Source organism: Harmonia axyridis, chromosome 7 (assembly GCF_914767665.1).
Source record: "Harmonia axyridis chromosome 7, icHarAxyr1.1, whole genome shotgun sequence".
Classification (NCBI taxonomy): domain Eukaryota; kingdom Metazoa; phylum Arthropoda; class Insecta; order Coleoptera; family Coccinellidae; genus Harmonia; species Harmonia axyridis.
Genome location: NC_059507.1, coordinates 11,539,750 through 11,557,322, shown reverse-complemented (window position 1 = coordinate 11,557,322; position 17,573 = coordinate 11,539,750). Strand labels below are relative to the sequence as shown.

General features: G+C 35.9%; 1 protein-coding gene across 1 annotated transcript; it reads left to right on the top strand.

The window, feature by feature from the left end:
• The first annotated feature begins 7,801 nt into the window (after positions 1-7,801).
• Positions 7,802-14,179, top strand: LOC123684536. Its single transcript, XM_045623827.1, has 3 exons — positions 7,802-7,978; positions 11,715-13,366; positions 13,894-14,179. The coding sequence occupies exons 1-3, from the start codon at positions 7,802-7,804 to the stop codon at positions 14,177-14,179; spliced, it is 2,115 nt and encodes a 704-aa protein (XP_045479783.1).
• The last annotated feature ends 3,394 nt before the right edge of the window (positions 14,180-17,573 follow it).

The following is a 17,573-nucleotide window of genomic DNA, read 5'->3' as shown; positions in this document are numbered from 1 at the left end:
CATAAGTGAATGTTTTTTACACATACAGTAAGTGAAATAATGAATTCACATGAAAATGAATGTTGTCTCAATATGAATTTCATAATTCTCGATTTGAACGTGTTTCATCTCAATTTGAGTATGATTATTCTCAATTTGAATTTGTTGAGTCCCAATTTGAAGTTGAAAAGGTGAAGTAGATAGATATTTTCTCGTATAAGCGAAAACATACAAAAATTAAATAAATCCTCTTAAAATGGCCGTTCACAACACCAATATACGGAATATCTTGGCTGTTTCGGGGGCCACCCTGTAAATATAACTCCTCCGGTACAATTCAACATTTTTGATTCAGCAAAAAAAGCAAAGCCATATCTGGGCTTAAATTCTTTTACAACATCGAAACTACGTTGTTCGGTGAAAGAACGCCATTTTGGAATATCTACGAGTTTATATTCAAATCGAATACTTTCGCAGAAGTGACAAGGGTGTCCCATGAGTACGGACAGAGCGACACTAAGCACGGGTCAAGTTGAAGTTTCCTCCGCAATCTGGCAGGCCTCTGGGAATTCTCGTTCACCATATTTCGAATTTAGTATTGACAAACTGCCATCCCGTGTAGTTCGAGCTTTTAAAACCATCCCCGTCATGATCGAGAAATGCCACTTCCAAATTTGTCGTAGTTAGAGGAAGAAACACATTTTAGAGAAGTACATGTACCCCTACTAAAAGAAATGCTATTTGAACTAATCCGAGGTTCGATTTTCCATGTGAGTTTGCCAGGGTGGATTCTGAATTGAGTAAGAAAGGTTCTGTTTGCCGCCTTGGATTATTGGTTAATGCAAGTATTAAAATAACCATTACTATTATTGAGATTGATAAGAGTTTGGTGGTTCTGATAGTTATGAGAAAAGAATGGATTGAGTGGTAGTTATTTTAGTTTTTGAATATTTAAACAAACACTGGCATACAATTATTGTATGTATCTATCTCAGTTTACCAATAGTAGATATTAATGAAAGATTTGATGAACCTTAGACATACTAGCCATTTTGCCATTTTATCTCTCTTAAACTAAAAATCATTTCACAGATTAGGAGGTTAAAAGCCAGAGAAAACGTAGTATTAGTGTAGAATTGAAAGAGAAAAAACTTTTTGATAGTCGATATTAATCATGAAAATGCATTGATTGGAACCTCAGAGTAATGAACATAGATAGAGGGAGCATATTTCATTTTCAATGAGCAAATTTTGTCTCCAACATGAACTATCAAAATTGACATGAAGCGCGCGGAAATGAAAACATATTGGAGATACCGAATTTCACTCAATTCGCGAGTTTCTCCATAGAGAACGTACTTCTTATGTCACATAGTGAATCAACGTTTCATATCAACTCAAAATATATTGAGATCAATACCTAAATATATCAGAAATTCCGAAAACACACTTCAAGCGCGAAAAACGACGTGAAACCATCGATGACATTAGGAGAGCAACAGTTGTCAAAACTTGGATTTCAGCAGGTAGATACAAAAAATAATAAATATTCTGCATACTATAAATTCGACAATTAGGAAAAATATCGGATCCCAAATATTCGAATTTACATATTTAAGCAGGAATACCTCAAATAAATATAAAGGGTGTCTTTTTTAGAGCTATAGAACTTTAAATTACAATGAAACAACGATGGATAATTCGAGGGACATTAATTTTATTTATCCGCAAGATAATCTTGTGGCATTACATTTTAGATATGATTTCTGGCATATGACCGCCACGGCTGGCTCGGATGTAGTCCAATCTGGACGTCCAATTTTCGATGACTTTTTCCAACATTTGTGGCCGTATATCGGCCATAACAAGGCGAATGTTGTCTTCCAAATGGTCAAGGGTTTGTGGCTTATCCGCATAGACCAATGACTTCACATAGCCCCACAGAAAGTAGTCTAGCCGTGTTATATCACAAGATCTTGGAGGCCAATTCACAGGTCCAAAACCTGAAATTAGGCGGTCACCGAACGTGTCTTTCAATAAATCGATTGTGGCACGAGCTGTGTGACATGTTGCGCCGTCTTGTTGGAACCACAGCTCCTGGACATCATGGTTGTTCAATTCAGGAATGAAAAAGTTAGTAATCATGGCTCTATACCGATCACCATTGACTGTTACGTTCTGGCCATCATCGTTTTTGAAGAAGTATGGACCAATAATCCCACCAGTCCATAAAGCGCACCAAACAGTCAGTTTTTTTGGATGTAACGGTGTTTCGACATACACTTGAGGATAAGCTTCACTCTAAATGCGGTAGTTTTGTTTGTTGACGTAATAAATAATAAATAATAAGATTGCACTATTTGCAAGCGTTTTTCAGGCATGATTCTGTTATAAAAGTTCAAATTCTATTCATGATGAATTGCCAAACCAAACTGAGAATAAACCATTTGACAGCTGTTAAATCGTTCGCCATCTTGAACAGTAATGCCAACTCAAAGTTGTATACTTCGAAAAAAAACACCCGATATTTGATTCAATATATCGGGTGTCCCAAGGTGAGTGGCCTATTAGATTATTATGGAAACTATTGATGGTAAAGATTTCAAATTTTGTGGATAGATATTTGGCCATGTAAGGTACATTTTTAAAATAATTTCACATTTCCAGTGTTGCCGGATGTACGACAATTCGGCAACAACTTTGTTATTTTGAATGGGACATCCGGTATTTCTATTTTTTTATGATACTCCATGAAATATTGAATCTATTCACTCTTACTTTTACATCCCTATCTTCGACGGTTTTTGAGTTATTAATTATTTTTCGAAATTTTAGATCAAATTGGCGTATTACGAAAATGACTCTAGTTCGCTCAATATTTGAGATTTGAGTCAGAAATTTTGCAAGTCGTTAAATATTGATCTGATTTGTGTCACTGCTTCTGAATTATGGTTGTCAATAATACAGGACGGACCAAAAAAAATCATCATTTGCCAAGTCACAAAATTGTAAAAAAGTCTGTGTAAGTGAATAGAAGAATTGTAGAATGTGTTGAACTGATTCCAAAAATTGAAAAATATACTAGGGGTCTAATTTGAAAAAATAGACTTTTTTACAATTTTGTAACTTGGCAATTGATGATTTTTTTTGGTGCGTCCTGTATTATTGACAACCATAATTCAAAAGCAGTGACACAGATCAGATCAATATCTAACGACTTGCAAAATTTCTGACTTAAATCTCAAATATTGAGCGAGCTAGAGTCATTTTCGTAATACGCCAATTTGACCTAAAATTTCGAAAAATAATTAATAACTCAAAAACCGTCAAAGATAGGGATGGAAAAGTAAGAGTGAATAGATTCATTATTTTATGGAGTATCATAAAAAAAATAGAAATACTGGATGTCCCATTCAAAATAACAAAGTTGTTGCCGAATTGTCGTACATCCGGCAACACTGGAAATGTGAAATTATTTTAAAAATGTACCTTACATGGCCAAATATCTATCCACAAAATTTGAAATCTTTACCATCAATAGTTTCCATAATAATCTAATAGGCCACTCACCTTGGGACACCCGATATACATTCATAGTGATATAGTAAAAATTTGGATTTGAAAATATATCACAATCCGACAACGTAACCTAACCATATTGGGGACATGTAAAAAGTGCGTATACTTCCTCTTTCTATATTTATTACTCTATGGCTATTCCCATTTTTTTTTGAAGTGTGACAAACAGAAATTTTGTTCAGAAAACAGTGATTTAAAATATTTCTCTACAAATCTCCAGCGGCGTAGTCCCCTATTTCCATTTTTCACATTTTCAGCGTCCATCCTCTAGGGTTTTTATTTCTCATTTATTGGAGTGGTGTTCAAGAACCTATCCAGGACTGAAAGTTGCACCTAAGTGAGTTATGAAGTAAAAATTCAATTCCTCTTTTCCCTTCTTCAATGGCTCCATCGAAATTCTTTATATAAATGGAGGTATCGGAAACACGACAAAGTTCCATCTAACTTTGAAGTTTCGAACATGTTTTCCTACTCGTGACAGGAGAGGAAAATTGTTTTTGTGAAAAAGTTAACACGGGCTGTCCGAAATGGTTGTCAATGAAACAGCTTGTCCATGCTGCAAATTTTAAATCATTCTGAGAAATAACTCTGTAAAGTTAACATCATGGTTTGTTATTTCGTCGTAAAATATCTCATATCAATAAAAGGAGTAGATGATAAAATTATCGAAAAAAAAAACGGATTTTCGACAGACTCGAACTCAGGTCTTCTTTGGTTTTCGAAAGTTTTATAATTTTCCAACAAACCAGCTGTTCGAGGAGATCCAAATTTGATGACTAGTTGTTGTTAAAATGCCTAGAGCACGTGTACGCGGAATTTATCGCCGGCTATATGAATTTGAAGACGTCGAATTATTGGTCTACGGGAGGCGGGGTTGTCATTTCGAGAAATCACTAATCGTAAGAACAGAAATCCAACTACTGTTATGAGAAGTTGTCAATCGTTGTTTGATAATGCCCTAAATCAAAGGAGAGTAGAAACCGGAGGTCGAAGGGGCACAAATAAAGTTCATGATCGACGTCTAAGACTTATGGTCATTAGAGACCGATTTGCGACAAATCGATCTTTGGCTGATGAGTAGTTAGGAGAACAAGCCCATCCTGTAACTGTCGGAACGGTTTACCGCAAATAAGGTCTTATGGACTGCAGTATTATCGACCCAATCTTGTGTTACCCTTGACGGTTGAGCATTGCCGGCAATGATTACAGTGGTGTAGAGAACGTCAACATTGGATTGTCATCAGGTCGTCTTTTCTGATGAATCTCGATTCTCCTTGGGTGGACATGATGGCCGAAGAAGGGTTAGACGGCTTTACCTTAACCGGCTCGAGAATCCAATATTTCAGCAAAATAATGCCCGACCTCATATTGCCAGAGTTAGTTCAAACTTTTTCGAAGAGACCCATGAGAATTTTTTGCCATGGCCGCCCAGATCCCCCGATCTTTCGCCCATAGAGAATGTTTGAGACATCATGGGTAGAAGGCTTTGAAATTTACCCCAGCCCCCACGGACTTTGGAAGCTCTGAGACATGAAGTACAGGTAGCATGGGATAGTATCCCTCAAGAAGAAATAGACCATCTTAATGCATCAATGCCGAGACGTGTTGGGGAGTGCATAGATAATTGCGGTAAGCAAACACATTATAAACTAACTAAAGAAAAATTTGTAAACCCTTCGTTTTTTCTTCGAATTTCAATCATTTACTCCTTGCTATATTATACATATATGTTTCAACAAAAAAATTCAAACAGAAATTTAAAATTTAACAGCTCCTTCTGGGTTTTGCAGTTCCTTTGTCAGTTAGTATATAATAATCAATATCATCTCAGAAATACAAGTTTCCAATTTCATGTTCATATGCACTTAAGTTTTCGAGAAATTAATTTTTTATTTTTGTCTTCTTGGTTTAAGCGAAAATTCATCAATTGATTTTTGCGTGATATTTCATAAATTCAATTCCTTTCGAAAATATTTCTGCCTTTTATTTTTACCCAAAGTTATCAAGCTTTTAAAAAACCGCCCATTATTAAACCCATTTCAATCATGATCGACCAAATAGTAGCGGCAAGGAAATATATTCTACTCACTAATGCAACTCCATATACATCGAAATTGGACCAATATCGCATACAATGTTCTCGCTTATGAATAAAAAAAGTATAAATCTGAAAAATCGGAAAAATAGCAGATCTACATAACACAAAACATCGGCTGTCATAACCGCCATTGAGGGAGATCAATGGCAACGCTACGCTGTGATTGATTGAGGTTCGATTATGTAACACAGTCGACTTGTCTGCCACTTCAGTCCCTTTCCACAGTCCCACCGGGTAATGCATAAGCAATCTGCGTAACCAGCTGACAGATATGATTAATGACAGGTACAGAAAATACAAATACTCTATAACGTGGCCTTGTGGCTTGTATTCGGGAAACCGGGCAGACCGAATGTTTACGATTGGGGCGGCCAGAATCCAGATCACGCAACATTCGTAGTCAAATAGTATTATATCGACTGGGGAACAGATTAACTGACCTTGATTTGGTCACAGTGTAATTGTTCATTTATTATTTAGTGAAATCATAATACACACATCGCCGAAATTCTTGGACATTCTTTTCCTTATAGTCTAAGATCCCGATATAGAACGACCTTCACCGAGATGCTTATTTGATAAAACGTATTTTATATTTAATTTAACATGTCAATGAATATATCACATATGGGTTGCCTGACAAATTTTAGTCCAGAGTAGGTTTAATTAATAATTAAAAAAAATTTTTTTTTCGAACATTTCACCGGTTTGCTTATTAGATAAATTCTATACCAATCGAAAGTATGAAGCCCATAGAATGTGCAAACGTTAGGTTGCCTATTTTTTTCCGGTCACAACTCTCGGTTGCCAGGTATAAACAGGTCAATCTATACCAGCATTTTGCAACGGTCTGACTATTTAATCAAAATCAATATGATTAAAGATTATTTTATTATGAACACGGTGGTATAGGATTGCCTGCGAAAAATCAGTCCAGAATCCCGGTTGTCGAATTTTAAAAAGTTAAATATTGCTGCGAGTGAGGACACAGCATAGCAGCTGTTTGAAGTCCGTCCAGTGAAAGAAAGAGAGTGCGCATGCTATTTGTTCTTGGAAATGAAAAGGATAGCGATAGACTCGTATACAGTGTGACCAGATTTAGTAGAAATCTACCTTTTTAGTAGATTTTTCGCATTTTCATGGAGTTTTTAGTAGGAAGAAATCCTTTGGTAGATTTTAGTAGATTTTCGTAGTTTTAAAAATATAACCGAGGCGATTGGGAATATGGAAATTCGGATGTCTAGACTGTTTCTATGAATCAATTCATTGTTCATTCTCATTGAGGTTCTACGTTCTACGTGTTTCTAGAAGAACGTACCTACTTAAACATAATAAAATCATAAAACTTCTGTCGGCTGAGAATAAATACGAAGAATGATGGAATATCCGAAGGGTGCCTCATTGAAAACAGGTGGTGTGTGAACTTCCGTTGAAAATATACCATTATCTCACATTTGGTATTCTATTCAGTGGAAAAAAATATGTCTAACTGGAATTTCATCGACAAATTTGGGTGGCTGCATATTTCAGATTTCGAATGCCAAATGCAAGAGAATATTTTCGGCTATTAACCGCATCAAAACAAAAAATAGAAACAGATTTCTAAATAAAAATATAGCATTATTATAACATGCTAAAGAAGGACTTAAAGAGATAGGTGATTGTTGTCGTTTTCAACCTACAAAAAATATCCTCGATTCGATGGATAGTGAAAATTTATGTATGGATGTTAAAGACGATGATTTGACTGCAGATTGATACTGATTTTTCAATAATTTTTTTTATGTTCAACTGTAGTAATTCATTTCTTTATTTAATGTTATTTTTATCTGAAAGATTTTAGTTTTTATTTCTATTTATATCCTTTTGTTTATTTGAATATATAAATTTGTTTGTTTATATTTGCTATTTTGATCCTATTTGTTTCTGTTCGGTTTTTTTTCTCCTTTTTTTTTGTCGTTCAAATTTTGAAATAAAATCTTGTTTTATTTTCGCATGAGATATCGCATTTTTATGAAAAATTATTCTGTCAAAGAAGACAGTGAGCACTTCTTAGAAAAAATAAAAGGCTTCGACTCCAACTCCATACCACCATGCTGGATATTATTAATTCAAAAAATTTCACGAACTATTTTTGTAAATTCCATGTGGCTAAATGCAACGGATCCAATATGCGTGAAACTTCAGCCTGAGAACTGCGGTTGGTTCTTAGATGAATATTTGAAACCAGTAGGATTCATTGGGGATCATACACCTTTGAAGATAGAAGACATTGTCGAAAGAACTGAAACGGAGAGTGATGATGACGAAGAAGATTCAGAAGTTGGAGATCATAGTTCCGATGGCTCGGAACCTGAATAATTTCAAAAAATTTTTGTATTTATAATTTTTCATGAAAAACAGAAGTATTTTTTTAATTGTTGTTTTTCATTTTGTCGTCTAATAATAAAGATGAAATTTGCAAGATTAGTATTATATATGTATTACTATAACCTTCTTTTTTAGTAAAGATTCTTTAGTGTCACATAAAAAATTTACACACATAAATAATTAATTGACTATTCCTCTATTTCAAAAATTATCTACTCCAAAATGATGCACGCATACACGAGTCTATCGCTATCCTTTTCATTTAGTGTCACATAAAAAATATACACACATAAATAATTAATTGATTAAAAAAAAAATTAAATAACTATTCATCTATTTTGATAATTATCTGCTCCAAAATAATGCACGCATATTTTTCATTTCCAAGAACAAATAGCATGCGCACTCTCTTTCTTTCACTGGACGGACTTCAAACAGCTGCTATGCTGTGTCCTCACTCGCAGCAATATTTAACTTTTTAAAATTCGACAACCGGGATTCTGGACTGATTTTTCGCAGGCAACCCTATACCACCGTGTTCATAATAAAATAATCTTTAATCATTTTGATTTTGATTAAATAGTCAGACCGTTGCAAAATGCTAGTATAGATTGACCTGTTTATACCTGGCAACCGAGAGTTGTGACCGGAAAAAAATAGGCAACCTTACTTTTGCACATTCTATGGGCTTCATACTTTCGATTGGTATAGAATTCATCTAATAAGCAAACCGGTGAAATGTTCGAAAAAAAAATTTTTTTTTAATTATTAATTAAACCTACTCTGGACTAAAATTTGTTAGGCAACCCATATGTGATATATTCATTGACATGTTAAATTAAATATAAAATACGTTTTATCAAATAAGCATCTCGGTGAAGGTCGGGATCCTATACTATTATGCTTATCGAAATAGACACTATTAATATAAGTCAATAGGTATATTACAAAATACATTTAATTAGTTAATGTAACCAAAACTATGGCTGAATCCAATCAAAACTGAATAAGAAAAAAAAATACAGATAAAAAGAGTGCATAATACAATGAATACCAGAAACTTAAATAAAAAAGAAAACCACTTCAGAGCGAAATCAAAAATGCATTGATATTCGGTATCCCTCCACTGTTTAGTAGTGAAGTGTTAAAGAGCCGGTACATGGAAGCAATAATAGAGTTAATGGTAGGCATTGGAATAGTGTTCCATTCTTCTTGTGCCGAGATCCGATTTAGATTTCATAGTTTTGTACGATAACTTGTTGCAATTTTGAAGGTTATATAATTATGCCTCTCTCATAACAAACCTCTTCCCTATTGGCAAAAAATTGAGATAGTCGATTTTCACAAGCATCTGTTGAAGCTAATTTTTCACCAGCAAAATTCTTCGTCATGGAGAGGAACAGATGGTTATCACTTGGTGCCAGGTCCGGACTATAAGGTGGATGCATAGTAACCTCCCAAATACGCTCCAGAAGCTTCTGACGAGTCACAACCGATGTGTGGCCTGGCATTGTCCTGATGGCATGGGCGCCCGCAGGGGAGGGCCAGGGGGGGCCATGCCCCCCCCTGAGATTTTGATTGTCTCATTTTTCAGCACAATACCCTAAATATAACTTTCTCAATCCAAAGGGCAAGGTAAAAAGGAAAGTAATGGATTCACAACAATTTTCGGGTTTTCAATGACAATCATGGACGCCTTATAGTTTTTCAATGATTTTCATTCTGCCCCCCCTGAGAAAAATTTTTGCGGGCGCCCAAGCCTGATGGAACACAATTCCTCTACTATTGGCCAAAGCTGACTGTTTCTGTGTTTTAGGGAAGCAGCTCGTAGTAGATAACACACAGCAAAACTTTCCTGGAAGTCAATCCTAGATTGGCCACTTTTCCGCTGGCTTATCGCGTTTCGATCTCGACCGTTTTCGCTTGACGTTGTCGTAAGTGATCCACTTTTCATCACCTGTCCCTAACCACTTCAATAATGGGTCAATTTTGTTGTGATTCAGCAGCGATTTGCTGATGGAATTTTGGTTCATGAGGTTTTTTGCGTTAACTCGTGTGGTACCCATACATCGAGCTTCTTCTTGAGACTAGCCTTATGCAAACGGTAACAAACGGTTTTTTGTGCAATCTTTAGCTTTTAGGCGATCGAAAAAGTGCTTACATGATGTTGGATTCGATAATGTGCATGATTTTAAAGATATTTTCGACAATTGGCCTTCCAGTGCGTGGTGCATCTTTGAGATCGAGATTATCGGTACGAAATCAACGAAATAAGAATTGTGCGTGATTGGCTGTGACAATATCATTACAATTTTCATTTTCAGGCGCCTGGCTTGCATTTTCGCCTTCATCGTAGAGAAACTGCGAAATATACCGTATTTTTTCTTTGCTAGTGTCCATTTTCGACGAAACTGCGTAGACTAATCACAAAACTTTCAGTAAAGTTTTTGTTGTACGAAATCTTATCTTATCAACATCATCACAAAACTTTCAGGAAAGTTTTTGTAGTACGAAATCTCATCATTTAAACATCATCTAGTGGAACCCGATCAGACTCAAACAACGCAAGATACAGATATCTAAAGCCATTCATAGGAAAAATAATAGATTTCTTTCATTATAACATACTAATCACAAATGACATAAGAAATGTAAAAAAAAGTACACCGTGTTGTCATTATAGGTATATATTATATAATTCCTTTATAAAACCTTTTAGATGCCTGTTTATCTTACACAAACAATAAATTTCGATTCCATTCCCAGGGCGATGATAACTCCAAGTTCCAGCTTTTCTCACAATATGTTTCTCCGCACTTTAATTTTCTCCAACTCCATCTTCTATTTGTTGCTTCTCCCGGTCTGGTATTAGGTCGTAATGAGTTCCGCCATGCCGCTAGCACATTTAATAAAGAAAGCTGATTGGGAATCAAATGGAGCAACTGCGGGGTGGCCGCATGGGAAATTTTCCCTAATGCTAAGCCCTCATCATTTTCCTCCAGAGTCCCGCGTGACTCGGACTGCGTCGGAAAACAAAAAGTTGGCGCTATGCTCATCACGGAAGAGTATCTACTTTATCAATTATCACAGTTGCAGTTCCATTACGTGAATTAAGGTTGCCTTGACGTTAAGGCGGATGAAAAAAAGCTTGGTCAGAGGAAATTTTTCATAGTCGATTAAATGAAAAGAAATATCCTTTCTGTGAGAACTGAGCGCCACACCGGAGTGAAAGGATAATTTTTTTATGAGCGATATTTTTGGAGTAAGTACGTCAGGCAACTTCTGGATGAGAAGAATCTAATGACGCCGTGACACTGACAGGCTTTTGGGTAATATTAATAAAACAGGGTGTTTTTAAACTTTTGCGAAAGTAATCAAGAGATGATTTTGAACACTAGTTCCTTGAACAAACCATTTTGTCACAATGTCTGTATTATGAAGATACAATGACATAATTGTGCCAGAAACATCACTATCTGATATATGCAATTTTAACTGACAAAACAGTTATAAATCAGAAAGATATATGAAAAAAGGTTTTGGCACAATATCATCTTGATTTTGATATTTTTATTAGATTGCATTTATCAAGTAATCTCTCTTATTGATCAACCAAAAGATAAAATTAAATTTCGAAAAATTGTTATATCAATTTTAAATTATTATTAAATTATCCTTTGTTTTGCAGCACTGTTTAAAGTTAGCTGACATTATATTTTTGTGTGGTGATCTCAATATAAATTATTTAATGTCAACTTGTCCACGTAAGCAACTTCTTGACGATTTACTACAATGTTTTGATTTGAGGGTTACTTCCTCAGATCCTACTAGAGTATACATCAATGTTAACAATCTAAAATCTGTATCCAAAATTGACTATATTCTGACGAATGCACCGTCAGACTCCTGCAATTCTAGAACTTTTGAGGGTCATTTAGGTGATCACAAAGTCATTGCCTTGGATTATGTTAATGAATCAACTTCAAACGCAAAAACAGTTCATGAGCGAGGATTTGTCAGAAATGTATCACCTCGTTCATTAAATAATCTTGCTCTGTTTATGGAAACTGTATCATTTGATAATATTTTCTTGAGTCCTGATATTGATGTGTGCTTCAGAGCTTTTTTTGAAATTGTTAAATATTGTATAGACTTAAGTTGTCCTATGATTCACTCTAGATCCCCAAATGAAATAAATAAGAACTGGATAAATGATGAGATTAAGAAATTCAGTATAAATTTGAAAAATTTGAATTGGCTCAACAAAAATTTGAGATCGAGTGAATCATTTGGAATTTACAAGCAAGCTAAGACTAATTTTAGGAATTTGTTAACAAAAACAAAATGTGAATTTTATCAAAATGCCATTAATTCATCCACGAATAAAACTAAAACTGTTTGGAACTTGGTCAATAGGGAATTATGTAGGAGAGGTGCCTCAAATAATACTATAGGTCTGAGTATAGATGGAGCATCCTATACTGAGCCTTCTGTTGTTGCTAATATATTTGCAAATTATTTCAGTTCCATTGCGCAGGTCAGTATATTGAATCACTTTGGTAATTCTGTGTCTCAGGTTTGCACCACATCTGCCCTTTCGATGAACACTTTTTTCTTTTATCCAGTCCTGAGAGAAGAGGTAATTCAAATTGTGAAGACTTTGAAAAACAAGAAAAGTACAGGAATTGACCAGGTATCTGTTGGCATATTGAAGGCGATGGTTGATGTTGTTGCCAAACCTTTGGCTGATCTCATAAACTTATCTGTCAACACAGGCAAGTTTCCTTCTATATTAAAAATTGCTTCGGTTATACCTGTTTTGAAGAAAAACGATCCCAGCAATATAGCCAATTATCGACCCATTTCACTCTTAAGTGTGTTCTCTAAGGTATTTGAAAAAATCGTGTATGGTCGTATGATCTCATTTCTAAACCGTTTTGGTGTGATAAGCGACTGCCAGCATGGCTTTAGAGAGGGTAGATCCACAGAGACTGCAGCATTCTCCTTTACTGGTTACGTGTACAAGAGCCTCGATAGAGGCCTTCATGTTGCAGGTCTCTTCTTTGATCTCTCGCGTGCTTTCGATGTTCTCCCTTGGAAATTCATCGAGAGCAAGCTATATAACATTGGTTTTCGCGGTGTTTTTCTCCAGTGGATTTTAAGCTACATAACTGATCGGTGGATGACTGTTAGAGTGGATAAATGTTGGTCAGAAAAATTTAGTGTCGATTTGGGAGTGCCTCAGGGCTCGGTCCTTGGTCCGTTGCTATTTCTTTTGTTCATTAATGACTTACCTGAACACATTATATCCGAATTAATGATTATATTTGCTGATGATAAGTCAGTGTTGATCTCGGCTCGGAGTCTTGAGGAACTGTCTAAGCTTTGCAATACATTGATTCTCAATTTTGTAAATTGGTGTCGTTCAAATGCGCTCATTCTCAATGCAAACAAAACCGAATGCATTTATTTCAGCATCAGAAATATTAATAATAATCGATTAGTTATTCGATGCCTCGACCAAGATGTTGTCTCGAAAGAGACTATAAAGTTTCTGGGTATTCATCTGGACAGTTCTTTAAGGTGGAATTTCCATGTGGATGCTGTTTGCAAAAAATTGTGTAGTTCCTTCTATGCGATTAGTAGGATAAATAATTCATTACCATTCCAGTCGGTTATATCTGCTTGGTATATAGTCATATGAACTATAATATTCTGTTGTGGGGTAACTCTGTCGATGCTAAAAGGGTGTTTGTTATTCAAAAGAGAATTATGCGTCTGATTTTCCACCTACACCCACGTGATTCCTGTAGACCTTTCTTTCGTCAACATAAGATTTTAACGCTACCTTCTCTATATATTTATAGATGTTTAGCCTATATCAAGGAACATGAACACTTAATGGTAACATTATCCAGTTTTCATGGTTACTCTACCAGAAATAATGCTACTTTGTACATTCCATCACATACAACAGCCAAATATGAAACTTCCCCAGTATATCAGGCCATAACATTATTCAATCATCTGCCTAATACTGTTAAGTTGCTCAATAAAATAAAATTTACAAAAACTATCAAATGTATTTTACATAACAAATGTTATTATAGTGTTAAGGAGTATCTGGATGACAAGTATGTTGTCACAGCTTAATTAAGTTTTTTGTTTGTAGAATTAGTTTCAGAAAATTCATTTTTCTTTTTTTCCAATTGACTTATCCTATGCATTTTGTATGTCTTAAGGGATCAATAAATATATTATACGACTTTTGCCTATACGCGTAGGATTTTTCCTCGCCGTCGGCTTCTCACTCCTCGCTAAGAGGAACATTCACTCAATCCCAGATATTTAAAATATCAGAAGGGCTGAGCTCGGTCGTGTCCGGTCCTTGTGGTCCCCCTGGTTCTCGTCGAACTTCTGGTCCTCTTACACGCGATCCTTGGACCTGTCCTTCGCTTCCTAGGAATTTTCTCACCGTCCTTGCAGTACCTAAAAGAACAGCTTTTTGCATTATATTACATATATACTCACTAAGTCCTAGTTGCTTGATATTTCTCTTGAGATTTTTGGGTACTATTCCTGTTGTTGAGATGATAATTGGAATAGTTCTCGTTGATATCATTCCCCACTGGCGCTTTATCTGAAATTCGAGGTCCCTATATTTTGAAATTTTTTCGACCTCTTTTTGACGCATGTTGTTGTTATTAGGTATTGCTACGTCGATGAGTATTGCTGCCTTTTGTTGTTTATCAACTAGCAATATATCTGGCCTGTTGTGAGGGACTGTTTTATCAGTCAAAACTGTACGATCCCAGTACAGTTTATAGCGTTCGTTTTCCAGGATGGTTTCCGGTCGGTACTTGTAGTATGGCACTTTTTCAGAATTAATTAGTGTTAATTTAGTTGCCATTTCTTGGTGTAGTATCTTTCCTACTGCATCGTGTCTCTCTTTATATTCATTTCCTGCAAACATTTGACATCCTCCCGTGATATGTTGGATTGTCTCGTTCGTTGGACAACCATAACGGCATCGATCGTCAGTAATAGTTCGATCCTTTATGATATGTTTGCAGTAATTTTTTGTTGAGATCACTTGATCTTGGATGGCTAAAAGAAATCCTTCCGTTTCTGGATACATCGCACCTGATGTGAGCCAATAGTTCGACGCTTCAATGTCGACATGATCCTGGTTCACCTCGTTGAAATGTCGTCCATGTAGGGGCTTTTCTCTCCATCTTTGCAGTTTTTCTTGGATTGTCTGGTGGTTGTATGACAATTGCTCCTTGTGCAGTTGTAAAGGTGTTGATTCGTCTGCTTTGCACAGTACTTTGTAGATCTCTGACGTGCCTGATTTGTCTTTGAAGTATGTTCGTAGGCATTCAATTTGACCATGGGCAAGTTCCATGATGTCTAGCAGACCTCTGCCTCCTTTATTCCTCGGCAGTGTCGTCCTCTCAATGCTACTTTTCGGATGGTGCTTGTGTGCTTTCGTCATCAAGGTTCTCATTTTGCGTTGCAGGTTTTCCATATCTGTTTTGGTCCATGGAATGATACCGAAAGAGTATGTAAGAATTGAACATGCATATGTATTGATAGCTCTCGTCATGTTCTTGCTGTTGAGGTTTGTTTTCAAAATTTTGTTGATTCTCCTAATGAACTCAGTTGTTAAGTCTTCCTTCATTCTTTGATGGTTTATTCGTCGGTTTTGTTTCATTCCTAGGTATTTATAAAGATCGTCCGATTTCATTGCTTCTATCTCCTGTCCATTGGAGAGAGCTATCGGTTCATCTTGGATTTTTCCACGCACTACGCTAATAGTACGACACTTGTCCAATCCGAATTTCATCCCCACGTCTTCCGAAAAATTTTCCACCAGTTTGACCATAATTTGCAAGTGGTTTTTGTTGCCTGTTATAAGTTTGAGGTCATCCATGTATAGCAAATGATTGAGTGCAATATTATTTCTGTTTCCTTTCACATTGAAACCTTTTTCAGTAGCATTCAGTTGTTTAGAAAGGGGGTTCAGCGCCAAGCAGAACCATAAGGGACTCAACGAATCTCCTTGGAAAATTCCCCTTTTTATTGGAATATCTTTAGTAGTTATGTTCGCTGTAGAGAGTTCGATATTCGTTCTCCAGTTGCACATTGCATACTTCAGAAAGTTTATTGTAATTGGATCGATCTTGTATACTTCCAAAATTTTTGTCAGCCACCCATGTGGAATAGAGTCGAAGGCCTTCTTATAGTCAAAATATGTCATAAAAAGATTTCTGTGTTTTTTGAAGGCTTGGTTGCATATGATGGAATCTATTATCAGCAGTTCCTTCGATCCTAGTGCATTCTTGGAACATCCTTTCTGCTGTGCTGTCATTATATTATTTGTCTCGCAATGTTTGTAGATACGAGATGCTATACATGATGTGATGATTTTATATATTGTTGGTAGACAATTATATTATTATATTATTATTATTATTATTATTGATTTGCATATTTATTTCACAGAAGAGTAAGAGAGAGGAGACATATGGCTCTACTTGTTGAGCTACCGCTGTAAAATTCGCGAAGGTAGTGTTCCTTTCAGTAAGCGTACTTTTCGAGAATTTAAAATATTTTTGATACAATTTTTCTCCGAAAATTGTTTAAAAAATACTAAATTTTCGAAAAGTCCAACTCAAAATATATTGAAATGAATACCTCAATATATCAGAAATACAGAGAACAAACTTCAAGCGCGCCAAACAACGTGAAACAACCGATGACACTAGGAGAGAAAAAGTTGCCAAACCTTGGATTTAAGGAGGTAGATACAGGAAATAATTAGTATTCTGCTTACTATAAATTCGAAAAATATCAGGTTCCAGATATTAAAATTTGCATATTTAATTGAGAATCACTCAAATGAATGTAGGATCCAGTCATTGTTCCCTGTAAATAATTGACATGGTCATCAGGATGCTGGGAGACCTATTAGTTTCTTCAAGTGTCAAGAGCATGACGGTTTCAGTGAATTTAGAGGAAACGAATGGCTATTGTATACATATAACTTAGAAAGGAAGTGGTCGATTACTCGATTGTAAATCTTAGGAGATTTACTGGGGTTATGAAAGATCGAAAACGAGACGATTGTACCAGATGTGACACATCTGTGTATCAGGTTCTAGTTCTTCGAGAATATTCGATTTCCAGGAATCTGCGAAGAGCTTTGTGGGCGGTACGGCAAAACTCTCATTGGACTAGGGGATGTACTTGGTACTTTCCCCCGATATCGGAGTGATGCTAAGGGTGTGGCCAAGTCAAGAAGGAAAGTCGATATTCAGGGGAGGCAAGTAAGTTCTAGCCGGTAGAGAGTTCAAGTTAAAAATCGAGTAAGGAGTAAGTTCGGTCGGTCAACTTAAGACGTACGACGTAAAGACGGTTGGCGGACTAGATTGAGACGAGTCGCGAACAAGTTAAAGACGAGACGACCGAAACTAAAATTATTGCATTAAAGACGAAGACGTGATATTCGAAGACGTTTCGAGTAATTAACACTCTAATTGAAGAC

Excerpts from the sequence above, each read along its gene's own strand:
- LOC123684536 (XM_045623827.1), top strand. The coding sequence starts at position 7,802 with ATGTGGCTAAATGCAACGGATCCAATATGCGTGAAACTTCAGCCTGAG. Across the intron at positions 7,979-11,714 it reads ATGACGAAGAAGATTCAGAA|CACTGTTTAAAGTTAGCTGA; the intron begins GTTGGAGATCAT and ends TTTGTTTTGCAG. Across the intron at positions 13,367-13,893 it reads ATTATATTTGCTGATGATAA|ATGTTTAGCCTATATCAAGG; the intron begins GTCAGTGTTGAT and ends ATATATTTATAG.